The sequence below is a fragment of the Pantherophis guttatus genome, chromosome 7, assembly GCF_059756535.1.
Source record: "Pantherophis guttatus breed Tessera chromosome 7, ASM5975653v1, whole genome shotgun sequence".
NCBI classification, from domain to species: domain Eukaryota; kingdom Metazoa; phylum Chordata; class Lepidosauria; order Squamata; family Colubridae; genus Pantherophis; species Pantherophis guttatus.
The window spans coordinates 80,506,497-80,522,786 of record NC_142069.1 but is presented as its reverse complement, the minus strand read 5'-3'; the positions used below and the strand labels follow the sequence as shown (position 1 = coordinate 80,522,786).

Sequence of the window (16,290 nt, the reverse complement as noted above, 5' to 3'; positions counted from 1 at the left end):
GCTTATCCCAGGGAAATATAATATTCTGCCTTTTTCATATTTCCTAAAATATTTCACTCTTCCAGGAAAGGGGTGGGTGCTAACTTCCTACAGCCCCAAGGAATCATTTGACTCATACTTCCTGGCCACATGGACAAGTTGGCTGTGCTTAGCCATCTCTGCATCTCTAAAGATAATCACAGATGTTTGGAGTCTTCTCATCCCAAGGCTTGAAATACAATTGCAAATGCTGAACACATGTTGGAAGAAACGTCCATCTGGGTTTAGTTCCAAGTGAGGAAAAAAAAGACACTGGAAACATGGAGACCGCTTGGAAAGATGTTTTTTTTAATGGTGGACAGGATCATCACATGCCTTGTTGATGTTGGGTGAAGGAGAAAAAAAGGGAAGAGATGCTAAAAGTGCCTGAGTTTTATGCCCTCTCTGGGCTTTTGAATTTGAGCTTGTGTTCTGATTGGTTGTCAGACTCCCATGGGGCCATGCAGGGTCAACTCTGTAGGCTGTGTTTTGAGTCCAAGTTTGGTTGAGCTGTGCTGGGTGATGTAATCTTCCCAGGTGCCATGTGGTGAGTTCTGTTGCTAGATGGGTAGAGGGCTAATCCTACCTTTGTTGGATCTTGGTGAGGGCATTTGCTTATGAATAGACCTAGCTATCTCTTTATCTCTTAAGTGCTGACATCTGCTGTGGGCTATTGAGGAGGGTGGGGGCTATTAAGAGTGAGTCTGCTTCCTGCCTAAAAAAACATGCTTCTCAGTTTCTCATCCAGGAAAATATAATATTCTGCCTTTTTAATATTTCCTAGCATATTTCATTTTCCTAGGAGAGGGGTGGGTGCTAACTTCCTACACACGGAAATAACGTCTTTCCTAATTGGCTTAGTTGACCACTTGGGACCAGTTGTCATGAAACACGCATGCTTTAAACCAGCAGTCAGCAACTGGTGGTCCATGGACCCACTGGTGGTCTGTGAGAATATTTTGGTGGTCCATAGAAAAATTATTTGCATTTTTTATATTGCACTAAATCAGGGGTCCTCAGACTACGGCCCCTGGGACGGATACGTGCAATGAACGTTAGTGTTGCTGCAAAGAGTCTCCCCCTTTGGAGTCTTTTTGTGTGGCTCGGAGAGCAGAAATTCCGACTCGGGGTCTGCTTCGGCCTCCTGGTATGGGGCTTTGGGTGGAGGGAAGCGCCGCTGGTGGTGAAGAGCCGGAGAGCCTTGTTCCAGTGGGACTGCATCATGGCCTGGAACTGGCTGACCATCTCAGCCCACTGAGCCTCCAGGCGCCGGTACCTGGCCTTACACTCCCATAGGTCTTCCCTCTGCTTGGAAAGCCTATGCTTGTAGTCCTCAGTGAGGTGCTTCTGCTGAGCCTCCTTCTCAGTCAGATCCAATTTGAACTGGGCCAGCTGTTTTGCCAACTCTTTCTCATAGTGGCTGCTTAGCTCCAACAACTACTTCCTGTTGGGGCCCTAAGGAGCCCGGGCGGGCAGGCCAGGAGTGGCTGGGAGGGGAGAGGCGAGTAGAGGCCGGCGAGGCGCCCCTCAACATGAGTGACATCAAGTTGGCCACACCCACCCAGTCACATGACCACCTAGCCACACCCACCCAGCCGGTCATTAAGCAGATCGTATCAGTGGTCCACGGGATTTAAAATTATGAATTTAGTGGTCCCTGAGGCCCGAAAGGTTGGTGACCCCGCTTTAAACAATTACTTCTTCCGGCTTTACATTTTTGGGAGAGCCATTTTTGAGCACTGATTAATGTCATGTCTGTCTTTTCTAATTGAAATCTCTATAATGGCACATCTCAGGCCTTTTCCATTCCATTTACTCTAGCAGTGTCTCTCCTCTCTCCATGAGGTTTTTAAAGGTACATAACTATTTACTGTAAAAGACGGATCTGTCCTTCATATGTAATGAGCAAGACCCCAGGAACCTCAGGCTAAGAGTTATTTTCCCACATGCAGGAAAAACATTCGCCAGACTTAAGTGGGACCATGCTGAAATCTTCCATTGTTGGGAGTTGCACCACCAGATTATCACTACGAACGAGTGGCTAGGGACCAACTGGATGAGCCTTAATGTTTCTAGAAGTCTCTTAATGGCTTGCTAAATGGACAAGCCCCCTTCGGGGACAGGAGCACAAGAGACCCAGCCAGTTCAGGCATTTTTAATTGACTGAGAGGCAAAGTTGGCTGAAAATTTCTTGCATTCTCGACTTCTCCAAGCTGGCGCCTTTCAGAGAAGTTCAGCTTCAGTTCCTTGGCAAGGCTGGCTTGCCAAGTTAGGGAGTTGAGTTAGGGAGTTAAGAGTCAAATACTTCTGGAGGATATCAATTCTGTGGGAAGCGAGCAAAACTAAAGCGTGTTTTAAAACGCCTTTTAAATTGTTATTTACAAATTACAAGAAAAAAAATTCACAAAACAGCTAAATATGTTTTTTTTAAAAGAGGAGTATAGGCAATCCTCACTTACAGACTACTCATTCAGTGACCTTTTAAAATTACCCTGGTGCTGAAAAGTTATAGGCCATTTATGACCTTTGCAGTGTCTCACGTTCATATGATTGCCATTACTGTCTGTACATCTTGTTCTGTGTCTTTCTTTCTTTTCTCCTTTACAGAGTTGAGAGATTGGAGAGAAAGGGACTGCAGGAGAGTAAGCTATTTACTCTTCTACACATTAAAGCCAATGGAAAAGGGTCAGGCAAAGGAGAGATTGCCTACAGTAACTGAGTAGTCTTGTAGCTACTGAGTAGCTAAATGATAAACATGGTTTATCATTTAGCAACTGCTTCACTTAGTGCAGGAATTGCCACTCCCAACTAGAGTCCTTAAATGAGGACTCGTACCCATTTTAAAAGAGAACTCTTCCATAAAGCTACATCTCTCCATCTCTTAAAAAAAAATTGACTGATTGGCATAAAAGTTACCCATCTGGCCATATCACAAGTTGCTTTCTTTGGGGCTGCTTTCTTATGCCAGCAAAAAATTCTTTAACTCAATTTTCTAAATGTTTGGAACTAAGATTTCTATACAGCTGCCCATCTCACAAATGTCACTCTGAGCAGGGGTGAAATGCTCCTGGTTCGGACCGGATCGCCTGATCTGGTAGCGATGGTGGCGGGTGGTTTGGAGAACCGGGAGCAAAAATCCCTGCGCCCCCCACCCCCCAGCATGCCCAGCTGAGCCGCACGATCATCAGAGGCTTTTTAAAAAAAAACTTTTAAAAGCATTTTTTCTACCACCTCTTCCGAAGAAAAAATGCTTTTAAAAGTAAAAAAAAAAAGCCTCTGATGATCGCACGGCTCAGCTGGGATCATCAGAGGCTTTTCAAAGCAATTTTTCTGCAACCTCTTGGCCGAAGAGGTGGTAAAAAAAAAAATGCTTTGAAAAGTCTCTGACGATCCCAGCTGAGTTGCCTGATCGGCAGAGGCTTTTCAAAGCATTTTTCTCTGCAACCTCTTGGCACTTACCTGGAATGATGAACGGGCGACGAGGAGACTCCTGGGAGGGGCGGGGTGGGTGTGGCCAGCCAGGGGTGGCATTTGGGGGTTCGCCAAACCCCGGTGATCCTTGGCTAGAGGATCGCCCGAACCCTGCTGAACCCCCAGGAGCCCACCCCTGGTCCTATCGATCAGGGAAGTACATCTCATAGAATCACGAAAAAGTGCCTTCACAGTGCTGGACCCTTCTTTATGGAGCATCAATCCCCCAGAGATTGGCCCCCATGTTGTTACTTTTCTGAAAGGCCCTAAACTGTGTTTGTCAGCGAGCCTGTTGGCCACAAATGAAGAAGGAACCTATCAAGTGGTTGATTTGATTCTGTTGTTGCTGTCATGGGGGTGGAGGGGATTAAGTAATGGATTTTTAAATGTAAGTCACCTATGTGTGAGTAGGGCAGCTATATAAATTTGTTAAATAAATAAAATAAAAATAAACATTGTTTCTATTCACTGATCGTATTGTCACAGATAGTACGGCTAGCATGATGACCTAGTAGGAAGAGATACATAATGATGTTCCATGATGTCATGGATTGGTGGGTTTATCATGGATTGGTGGGCCTGGTGGCTCAGCAGACTGATAGCATTGTGATTAACACCAGCTGTCTGCAATTACTGTAAGTTCGAATCTCATCAGGCTCAAGGTTGACTCAGCCTTCCATCCTTTCAAAGGTAGGTAAATTGAGGACCCAGTTTGTGGGGGCAATAAGCTGACTTTGTATAAATATACATTATTGCTTAACGCATTGTAAGCCGCCCTGAGTCTCCGGAGAAAGGCGGCATATAAATCAAATTAAAACAACAACAACAACAACAACACTCCAACTCCATGCTGTAATTTACACTCTACTTTTATTTTTAATCTTCTCACTTTGTAAGGTAGTAGTAGGCCAAAGGTTCTGTTTTGCTTAAGATTGCTCTGCAACCTACCAATGCTAAAATAAGGGGGACACTCTCATTGTTTGCATGCTTAATAAATTAAAACCAAGAAGGAAGCAAAAGAGAATCTCATAAACATTGTTCCATAAAATCAGGAAATGGATCTCAACATTCAATATCTATAGGGACAGATTTAATGAAATGTACTTTTCCTTCCAGCAAGAACAGGCTAATTTTGTTCACCAGGGATGAAACCTTCCCGGTTTTCTCTTTTCCAGACATTCATTCATTCATTCATTCATTCATTCATTCATTCATTTATTATTAATCAAATTTCTATACCGCCCTACTCCCGAAGGACTCAGGGCGGTGAACAGCCAAGATAAAATACAGATAATACAAATATTAAAAGTCCCTTAAAATTATTAAATATTTTGGCCGAAACACAGATTAAAACACCCAATTTATAAAATCAAACAAATTAAAAATTTAAAAGAGGAGAGTTAGGCCAGGCCAGCCTGCTGAAATAAAAAAGTTTTGAGAGCACGACGAATCGTGCGCAGGTCCGGGATCCTCCGTATCTCTGGGGGGAGCTCGTTCCAGATGGTAGGTGCCCCCACAGAGAAGGCCGCCAGCTGATTGCTTGCGCATGCTTCTGCACATGTGCAAAAGCTTCTGTGCATGCGCAAATCATCAATTATGACGTCTGGGCGGGTGAGCGGAGCCTCCTGCCGCTTTTACTACCGGTTCTATAGAACCGGACAGAATCGGGAGCAACCCACCACTGGTAGGACTGCATTTTTCTTTATGTCAGCAAAGCGATAAAAGTAATAGCAGTATAGCCTTTATTGTCATTGTACACCATCATAATCTGGAGTGTTTCACCAAGTACCAAAGCAGGCCAAATTTGATAGCATGACAAAGTGTGGATAACTCTTCAATTTGTAAAGCTCCTCTACATTTTCTTAGATTCTGTCACTTCAAAAAGACCATTTTGGACCTTTCCACCTACGCGGAAGCATCTCAATCTCTTGTGACATGTCCCTTTGGGTGTGCATTGTGGAGGCCCATAAGGAAGCTCTGATGGGGGAGCAGAGATATATTTAGCATTCCTATTTGTTCACCGTCTCCAAAAATCAGAATGTCCTTGTTACTGTCTTCAAACCCAAACTCCAGTTCTAAAAGACTAAAACTTCTTCCTTAGGAATAAAAGATGAAGGTCCTCCTGTCCAGTCATGTTGAACTCTAGGGGGCGCTGCTCATCTTTCTTTCTTAGCTGAGTGTTGTCTGAAGATGCTTCTGTGGTCATGTTCGGTCGTGCACCAATGGTCTACGGAACATTGTTACCTTCCCACCAAAGTGGTACCTATTTATCTGCTTGCATTTGCGTGCTTTCGAACTGCTCACTAAGCAGGAGCTAGGGCACTGGAGCTCACTCCATCGTGCGGCACTCGAGTCTTGAACCCGGGCTATGAGTTTTCTAGCTGACAAGCTCAGCGTCTTTTAATTCGGAGCCATTCTACCCTCTTCTTTAGGATTATCAGGAATTAATCTGCTTCTTGAAGAAGGTGAAATAAAACTTCACAATATTTATCAGGTCCCCAACACGGGTCTTAAAATGAAAGGCATCTCCTAATTCTGTGGGTTTTTTTTTTTTGCTTGTTCCAAAATCAAACTTCAGCTGTTTGATTACCCATCCTACAATTTAGTAGATTTCTTTATTGAACGGTTTTAGGCACACATATACACACCTGTTTCACTCTCTAGTGTCTCTAGGCAGTTTGTAGCTAAAAAAAACCATACAAAAACTACAATACATCAGTAGAACGGGAACCAGATGAAAACAAAAATAGAATAAACTAAAAACATGTCTTCAAAGCAGAGGTGAAGTCCAGCAGGTTCTGACAGGTTCTGGAGAACCGGTAGTAGAAATTTTGAGCAGTTCGGAGAACCAGTGGCAGAAATTTTGAGTAGTTTGGAGAACCGGCAAATACCACTTCTGGCTGACCCCAGAGTGGGGTGGGAATGGAGATTTTGCAATATCCTTCCCCCAGGAGAGGGGAGGGAATGGGGATTTTGCAGCATCCTTCCCCTGGAGTGGGGTGGGAATGGAGATTTTGCAGTATCCTTCCCCTGCCACGCCTACCAAGCCACACCCACAGAACCAGTAGTACAAAAATTTGGATTTCACCACTGCTTCAAACGTATTAACCACTCCCAGCATTGCATCACTCTTCAAGCCCCAGGCAAATTGGTACAGCCAGATCTCCATATCCTTCGGAAAGGGAAGGTTGGGGGCCCATGTCACCTGTGGGAGGAAAAATATTCCAGAGGGTGGGAACAATAGCAGAGAAGGCTCTCTTCTTGGGCCTCCAACAACTGAAATTCTTCGATTTGGGCCTGTATGGTGTCTTCCTTATTCGATTGGATGGGATAGGTTGATGCAACTGGGGGCAAGGCAGTTCCTCTGATCATGAAGCCCTCCAGCTGGTAAGAGGATCCGTTGTGCAAACCCAGATTCTGAAGGTGCATAAATCACTCATCTGCAATTTCCGAGAGATCCTGCTTCCAGCGGAGCATCTGTGGAGGATGCCCGAGCTTCAAAGCTGGGCCTATGGGAGCAATGACTTATTTTATCATTTATGACATGGATTTACAGACCTGTCCCCCATGGAAATCCATGCCATATCATGATGCATGTGTACTTGTACAATCCTGGGTTTCGTGTGATGCAATTTCACCGCCGTGATAAAAGCAAAGGCGCTTGCTAATCCAGTGCATTCAGTTTTTAAAATGCAATACCTTACAAAGCATGATTTTGCCTGCCAAAGTGTCTTTATCTTCCGCTAAAACCTTTGGACCAGGGGTCTCCAACCTTGGCAAATTAAAAAGCCTGTTGGACTTCAACTCCCAGAATTCCCCAGCCAGCTTTGCTTTTTAAATGCAGTTTTTTAAATGCAATACCTTACAAAGCATGATTTTGGCTGCCAAAGTGTCTTTATCTTCTGCTAAAACCTTTGGACCAGGGGTCTCCAACCTTGGCAAATTAAAAAGCCTGTTGGACTTCAACTCCCAGAATTCCCCAGCCAGCTTTGCTTTTTAAATGCAGTTTTTTAAATGCAATACTTTACAAAGCATGATTTTGGCTGCCAAAGTGTCTTTATCTTCTGCTAAAACCTTTGGACTAGGGGTCTCCAACCTTGGCAACTAGGAGCTTGGTGGCGTAGCAGACTAAAGTGCTGTTAAGTAACACCAGCTGCCTGCATTTATTTCATGTTCCAATCTCACCAGGCTCAAGGTTGACTCAGTCTTCCATCCTTTCGAGGTAGGTAAAATGAGGACCCGGATTGTGGGGGCAATAAGCTGACTTTGTATAAAAAAAAAGAACACCGCTTGGGGGGGGGGCGAAACCCCTACTGAGCAGGTATATACAAAAAGTATGAAGGCTATTGCTTAACGTATTGTAAGCCGCCCTGAGTCTCCGGAGAAGGGCAGCATATAAATTGAACCAATAAATAAACAATAAATAAACTTTAACCCTGGCGGACTTCAACTCCCAGAATTCCCCAGCCAGCTTTGCTTTGAATTGGGGAATTCTTTGAATTGGGGAATTCTGGGAGTTGAAGTCCGCCAGGCTTAAAGTTGCCAAGCTTGGAGACCCCTGCTTTGGACTGTTTCGGTACTTTGCTTTTGGACCGGAATCAACTCTTCCAATGCAACCGGTTTTTGTTTTTTTAAAAAAAATTGATTTATATGCTGCCCTTCTCCGGAGACTCAGGGTGGCTTACAGTACGTTAAGCAATAAGTCTTCATCCTTTTGTATATTTTATACAAAGTCAGCTTATTGCCCCCCACAAACTGGGTCCTCAATTTACCTACCTTAGAAAGGATGGAAGGCTGAGTCAACCTTGAGCCTGGCGAGATTCGAACTTACTTTAATTGCAGACAGCTGGTATTAAATTACAGTGCTTTTAGTCTGCAGAGCTATCCAGGCTCCCTTTTGGGTCAGTTCTACTTATTCCTGGAAGACATAAAAGGGACCTTAATCATAATTTAGGAATTGCCATGAGGTTTACCAAGAGGGTTGCAATTCCAGTAGCTTATTCCCTTCCTTACCTCTTCTCCACATCAGCCCAAGGGCTGGTGCTTAGGGAGCCGTCTGCTTGTGGCCACCGTGGTTGTGTGGATCACGCCCGCCGGTTTGCAGGAAGGACGCTCGTCTGGCTTTCCCGCGGCTTCTCAGCCTCGGCTGCAGCAGCAGCATCAGCTGGTCGCTTGGCGGTCCGGGAATGGGTGACGTCAGGGGTCCAGCCCGGGCTTCAGCCACGCCCCTCCCTTCTTCGCGGCCTCCCATTGGCTGCGACGCGCCGAGCTAGCAGGACGCGTTCTAAAAGGCGAGCGCTGCCTGCCAGCCGCAGATCAGCTGCTGCTGCTGCGGAGGCGGAAGCGGCGGCCAGCGGGGAAGCCTCTCTCTCTCGCTCTCTCTCTGGGAAGGGAGGGGAAGGCGGACGGGCATTTCGGCCACCCATGCCCCCGCAGTAGCTCTCTTGCCTAGTCCCCACGCGGGGGCAGGGGAGGGGCAATCCGGCCCGAGCTCTTGAGATGCCCGACGCTGGGCGGGCGCTGCTGGCATGGCCTCCTTCGCGGCTCCCGGGCAGCAGGACGGCGACAGCGGGGAGCTGGACCGCTCCCTTCAGCAGATGCTGCGGGCCATAGTGGAGGAGAGGAACCGCGTTAGCCTCCGCCACGAGATCAGCGGGCTCGGTGAGTTGGAGGGGGGGCCGGTTGGAGATGCCAAGCAGCAGCAGGCGGTGGGGTGGGAGGTGGGAGGCAACCCGGAGACTGGTTTCCCTGGTTAGAGAAAATCGCAGCCTTTGCTTGGCCGGGAGAAATGCACCCCCACTTTCTCGGAAGCCCTCTGCACCTGCTCAGGGGCTCGTTTCTTTTCCTCCCCCCCCCCCGCCCATAACCTGCGAAGTCCCTTAAAAGTGGGAGCCCGCCTTGCACAAGAACTGTCCCTTTGCAGCTTTTCTCATTTCAGTGCAAAACCTGAAAGAAAAAAAAAAATTCTGCTTCCCCCCCCAACTCTTGTTAAAGGAACCAGGCCTCTTCTTGGTCTGGAATAATATAGGGTCTCCTGGAGGGGTTGGACTAGAAGACCTCCGAGGTGCCCTTCCAGCTCTATTCTGAGGGATGGATGGATGGATGATTCCATGCCTGCAAGCTGCCCGGTTGTACCTGGCTGTAGTTTCCAAAGTGTGCCCATCCTTGTGGCCGTGCCTAAAAAATACCCGAAACACTGGCCACCAGTTGCTGAATTAGGGTGATGGAACTGCTACCAGAAAGCTCCGTGGTGTTAAAAGTGCTTAAGAAAAAGGGAAAAGATCCTTTCGTAAATAAAATCTTTATTCCTGCATCAAGATTCTTAAATGTGGGAGATAACAATTGTTACGGTAGATACAAACCTAGGGTAAGTAGTACTGTATAGATATAGTAGCAGGCCTAATAATTCCCCTATATGAGAGTTGTCTCTACTTCCTGCTGGAATAGATCCTCTTAGTAAGACAAATCTGTGAGTGACTCATATTCTTTTCAGGAAAGCAAAGTTTGTCTCATCCGTCCTGGCTTAATTTCCGAAGAGGGTGAGGAGGAGGGGGTGAATTGCACTTTAGTTTTATTTTTTGGGGGGCCAGCCTGCCTTGCCTCACGTAGTAGGGTATCAAAGGTATGTCTCTGCTACTTTGCTGGGCTGAAGAAAAGAGGCAAGAAGAGAAAACTATCATTTTAATGTTCTCTGGGTTGGGAAGTACTGCTGGATCTTGCTGCAACTGAAATCCTCTGAGAGGTTTTATTTATTTAGAGCAGGGGTCTGCAACCTTAAACACTCAAAGACCCATTTGGACCTGTTTCCCACAAAAAAGAAAACACTGGGAACCACAAAATCCTTCCAGTGCCTGACTATTCTTGAGCGGCCACAAAACTAGCATATGTAGTTGAATTAAACATTCTGTTTTCTTCTGAAACTTTTCTTTTCTTGGATTTATCCATGGTTGGCCTACCGGAGGTTGAAAAGCTCAATAAATCACGTGCCAGTGGGTGTCGTACATTGGCGGTTGTGACGCATATTTTGAGTGACGGAGCCACAGCAGAAGGGTGAAAGAGCCACATGTGGCTCCAGAGCCGCAGGTTGCTGACCCCTAATTTACCGGGGGGGGGGGGAGTCTTCCGTATTTCTGTGATACTAGTCGAAATCATCTCTCTCTGTTGTCTTCCTGCCTCATTTCTAACACAGGCCGTAATATAACATGTTTCTTGTGACCAGAGCAGGCAAAAAAACGGATGTGGGAATTGTCCTTCACTGATGTCCCCATCAGTGAGAAATCCAACGCTTTGCCATCTGTAACTTTGACGTTATTTCTCTGAGGGAAAAATGGACAAAGCTGGATCTTTATGCAGGGAGAATAAAGCTGGATGTATGCTCCAGTTTCTAGAATGCAGTGTAAACAATTAAATCCCCTCCTAGACAGAAAAAAAGGCCTTTGTGTTCCTCAAGTTGGAGTCTGTTGTTGTTTTTATTAGCACCTGTTGCACATTCTGGAATTTTGTAACATTCAAAGATCTAACATAATCCCGTCTCCAACATCATCTAAAGAAATGCGCTAAAGCATCTTGCTGATGTCTTCTTTATAGCTTACTTCTGCAAACAAATTGCATGGCCACAGTATTTGTTGGATTAGCACAGAGGTCTTCAAACTTGGCAGCTTTAAGACTTGTGGACTTCAACTCCCAGAATTCTCCAGCCAGCTATGCTGGGAGAATTCTGGGAGTTGAAGTCCACAAGTCTTAAAGCTGCCAAGTTTGAAGACCTCTGGATTAGCATCTAATAAGTGTATTAAAGTGTATTTCCCATTTTGGGAAATCCTGAGAATTTCCCATGGTTTACTGGGAGATTTCTCAGCAAAAGATGGGAAGTGATGAAGGAGCTTGCCTGTAAAATGGTTTGCCAGATTCCCTCCCCGCCCCCCCACCCCAAAGTGGGAAGCTGCTCCAGTTACTAGGAAGAAGGTCATTAGGAAACAACAAATACATTATTCTAGGGGTGTCAAATTGGCGGCTTGCGGGCCGGATGCATCACGCACAGGCCACGCCCACTCCAGTTCCGTAAAGGCAGAAAACGTGGCGATACGTCACATGACATCAACATGATGCGGCGAGTTTGATGCCCGTGATCTATTCTGACTGATGGATTGATATTTATTATTATCCTGTCATTATTTTTGTAAATAACTTGAGGCCGTGAACATACCTAATATTCTTTATTATGTCCTTTATTTCTTTGTTGATAAATATAAATTTAACATACCTAATAATTGTTCCTACTCCTATTTTCCCCCACAACCCTGTGAGGTGGGTTGGGTTGAGAAGAGAGAATGAGTGTGACAGGCTCAAGGCAAGGGTGGGTTCTACTTACCTTTACTACTGGTTTGCATTGTGCCCGCATGCGCAGATCACTTCTGATGACATCCGGGTCAGTGGGTGGAGCCTTCCGCCGGTTTTACTACCGGTTCTTGTGAACTGGTCTGAACCGGGGGCAACCCACCCCTCTTTCATGCCTAAGGTAGGACTAGAGCACACACCTCTAGATTTCTAGCCTGATGCCTTCATCACTAGGCCAAACTGGTTCTGGGTGGTCCCAGTAGACCCATATTAAGAGCAGGGGCTGGTTTCCCAGAATCCTTTGTGCCATGCAGAGGGTTTTGTAGTGTGGACAGATTGTAGAAACAGTTCAACCCAGGGGTGAAATGCTCCCGGTTCGGACCGGATCGTCCGATCCGGTAGCGATAGCGGCGGGTGGTTCGGAGAACCGGTAGCAAAAATCCCTGTGCTCCTCCACCATGCTCAGCTGAGTCGCACAATCATCAGAGGCTTTTTTATTTATTAATTTTTTTTACAACCTCTTCCAACGAAAAAAATGCTTTTAAAAGTAAAAAAAAAAAGCCTCTGATGATTGCGCGGCTCAGCTGGGATCCTCAGAGGCTTTTCAAAGCATTTTTTTCTGCAACCTCTTGGCCGAAGAGGTGGTTAAAAAAATGCTTTGAAAAGTCTCTGATGATCCCAGCTGAGTTGCCTGATCGGCAGAGGCTTTTCAAAGCATTAGAAAAAATGCTTTGAAAAGTTAAAAAAAAAAAAAGTTGGCCACGCCCACCCAGTCACATTACCCCCACCACCACCAAGCCATGCCCACAGAACCGGTAGTAACACATTTTACATTTCACCCCTGGTTCAACCATTGGTGTAGAAGACATTCCCTGAAGAATGAATACCAGTCTCTAGAGCTGTGTTTGCCAACCTTGGCAACTTCAAGATGTATGGACTTCACCAACTCCCAGAATTCCCCAGAATTGAATTCCACACATCTTAAAGTTGCCAAGGTGGAGAAATATTGGTATTTTTTTTGGTGGGAGGGAAGGAAATCACAGTTTGCAGCTGCTTTCTTCCAATATTTTTCTCTTAATTAGATGAGGAGCTGCCCATCGCAAATGCCCATGGCTTCCTATTGTCTGATTGAAGCTCAGCTAAGACAGACTAGAGGTCATCTGTGGCCTTTGAGGTCATGCTTGGTCTTCTCATTTGCCTGCTGTATGTTGCCAGTGCTTTGCCTGATGACCATTCTCCTTCCTGGACAGATCTCAAGATTGTCTCCTTGCTCACAGTCTTGGCTATGCCTTAGAAGTTGCATGATCATTCCATGATTCATTCTCCTTTTGTTCCCTTTCCACCCTTCCTTGAAGTGGTACCCTCCCTTTGCTCTGAATCGGTGACTTCATAGCATTTGTCAAGATCTCCTAAGTGCATGATGGGAACAGCCTTTTGTGTTTTATGCACTGCTATTAAAAAGATTCCCTGTGCTTGTTTCTAACTCTGTTAGAAACCTAGAGAAAAATCTGCAGCCCAATTCATTATGTTTGAACTACAATGCAAACTCGGCTGCCAAAGAAATCAGTTAGAGAAACTGGTAGATTTAATATGCAATGCAGACCTCTGGCAAAATAATTCAAGCTACATCTTCATTTCTCTACTTTTCCGGTGCAAGAATATTGGAATCTGTCTAGCATTAAAAACCATGCATTTTTTCTTTAATTAACTCTCTTGAATATAGTACTCTTCAGGGAACTCACAAGTTGAAAAACAACTTAATTCGACGGCATTCAATTTATAAGAGCCATCTTAATATTTCAAATGCGATGGTTATAATATAATTGTTGTGGGTTGGGCAGCCTTAAAAATTTTAAATTATACATAAAATACAATGCCATTAGGCAAGAAGAAGAAAGTAAGGAGAACCAAAGAAGTGTGATGAAAAGAAGGCACAGCCATATATATATATATTTTGCTGATTCTTGGAACAATTTTTCCACTTTAATGTTTGTGAAGCTACTATAGGTAAAATACAAGGGCGAGACTTCGTTTTACAGTTCAGAAATATCCTTGGAATGTTTTAAATTAGTGTTTTTTTAACCTTAGCTGCTTTAAGATGTGTGGACGTCAACTTTCAAAATTCCCCAGAGTTGAAGTCCACACATCTTAAAAGTTGCCAAGGTGGAGAAACCTTAAAGCAGGAGTCACCAACCTTTCAGATCTCAGGGACCACTAAATTCATAATTTTAAATCCCATGGACCACTAATATGATCCGTCTAATGACCGGCTGGGTGGGCGTGGCTAGGTGGGCATGTGACTCGGTGGGCATGGCCAACTCGATGTCACTCATGTCGAGGGGCGCCTCGCTGGCCTCTACTCGCTCCTCCTCTCTCAGCCACTCCTCGCCTGCCTGCCCAGGCTCCTTAGGCCCCCAACAGGAAGCAGTTGTTGGAGCTAAGCAGCCACCATGAGAAAATGTTGGCTAAACAGCTGACTCAGTTCAAATTGGATCTGACCGAGAAGGAGGCTCAGCAGAAGCACCTCATTGAGGACTACGAGCATAGGCTTTCCAAGCAGAGGGAAGACCTGCGGAAGTGCAAGGCCAGGTACTGGAGTCTGGAGGCTCAGCGGGCTGAGATGGTCAGCCAGTTCCAGGCCATGATGCAGTCCCACTGGAACAAGGCCTTCCGGCTCTTCGCCACCAGCAGCACTTCCTCCGGCCTTCGCCCAAAGCCCCACACTAGGAGGCTGAAGCAGATCCCGAGTTGGAATTTCTACCCCCCTCCGACCCACACAAAAAGACCCCCGAAGGGGGAGACACTCTGCAGCAACACAAACGCTCATTGTACATATCCGGCCCAGGGGCCGTAGTTTGAGGACCCCTGATTTAGTGCAATATAAAAATGCAAATAATTTTTCTGTGGACCACCAAAATTTTCTCACGGACCACCAGTTGGTGACAGCTGCCTTAAACCATTAAGAACAGAAACTCTGCAACTCATACTGTGGATTATAAATTAAAAGAATTAAACGAGTCACTATTCAACTGTAAACAACTTCAAGATTTTGCAACACTGCTGATAGATTGGCTAATCTGGTTGCTTTGATTGGTGATAAACGGATATACATTTGACTAATCTACATATGATTATCAAGCAGATATGGAAAGTACCGGTGATAGGATATTCCTTACAGTAGTAAAAGAAAATTGGTAAAGTTTACTGTTATCTTTTTAGTGATGGCTGTGTTTTGGTGGTCTTATAGAAAAAGATGTACAATATTGCTTCCAAAAGGAAGGATACTAAGACTCTAAAATAGGGGCTGCCCTAAAGAAGAGGGAGTCAAGCTATTCTCCAAAGCACCTGAAGGTAGGACAAGAAGCAATGGGTGGAAACTAATCCAGAAGAGAAGCCACCTAGAACTAAGGAGAAATTTCCTGACAGTTAGAACAAATAATCAGTGGAACAACTTGCCACCAGAAGTTGTGAATGCTCCAACAGTGGAGGTTTTTAAGAAGATGTTGGATAACCATTTGTCTGAAGTGGTGTAGGGTTTCCTGCCTAAGCAGGGGGTTGGACTAGAAGACCTCCAAGGTCCCTTCCAACACTGTTATTCTGTTATTATAGTTCCATGTTTAACAGAGCTATTCAGATAACACTGTAAATTGGAAAAATAGTGTTTCTCAATTTGGTTGCCTTCAAGATATGTGGACTTCAACTCCAAGCGTTCTCTAAGATGAGCATGCTGGGTGAGGAATTCTGGAAGTTGAAGCCCACGCATGTTAAAGTTGCCAACTTTGAGAAGCACTGTCCTGCAGCAATTTAGCAACTGCAGGGCAGTGGAGAACTTAGGGAGAAGTTTGATAGGTGTTTCTGCCAACGGAAAAGTGGCAGGGCCCATAGTGCTTGAGTATTGCAATGGCAAAGCAGGAGTTTTTTAAGCTTGAACCATGCTGCAGTTAAGCCATAAGAAAATTGACACAGTTGTCCCTTGGTGACAATGACACGAAATCACAGGAGTGAAGTGCCTCCCCTACACACACACACACACACACACACACACACACACACAAATCAGTGTAGTGGGCTTCTTGATTGGTATTATTGGCAAAATGCTAAGTCTGTATTTATTTATTTGATTCTATCCCATCTTCATTTTTGGACAACTTTGTTGTGTGCCAATCAGGGTGGATAAAAATCAATGATTTTTTTTAAAATCAAAAAAATCAGATTTTTTTGATTTAAATCGGATTTTTTTGATTTTTATCGAATTTATTTTAATAAAATACTTTTGGGGTAAAAATCTATCGTAAGATAGTTTTCTATTTAAGATACATAAATAATTTAGTTTATTCAGTGGAGCTTAGTTATGTAGCACGAGGCTGTATATTCTGCAACACTGGGACTATCGATGAGTCAACAGTGGGTCAAAGGAGTAGCAGAGATGACAGTTGCTCTTTAAAAATTATGATTTAAATCGAGTTG

At 44.9% G+C, this 16,290-nt stretch overlaps 2 protein-coding genes across 3 annotated transcripts in view; one reads left to right on the top strand and one right to left on the bottom strand.

The window, feature by feature from the left end:
- Window positions 1-8,681, bottom strand: part of UPK3A (uroplakin 3A) — a 36,279-nt gene extending 27,598 nt beyond the window's left edge. The window contains exon 1 of the mRNA XM_087873291.1: window positions 8,503-8,681. The gene's annotated coding sequence lies outside the window, so the exon portion shown is untranslated. The remainder of the gene's footprint in view (window positions 1-8,502) is intronic.
- Window positions 8,682-8,738: 57 nt separating this feature from the next.
- The window catches only part of KIAA0930 (KIAA0930 ortholog), a 73,709-nt gene continuing 66,157 nt past the window's right edge, over window positions 8,739-16,290 (top strand). For both annotated transcript variants that reach the window (XM_087873290.1, XM_034440349.3), the window contains exon 1: window positions 8,739-9,150. In XM_087873290.1, the coding sequence (XP_087729416.1) occupies window positions 9,018-9,150 (133 nt within the window). In that variant the 5' untranslated portion in view covers window positions 8,739-9,017. The remainder of the gene's footprint in view (window positions 9,151-16,290) is intronic.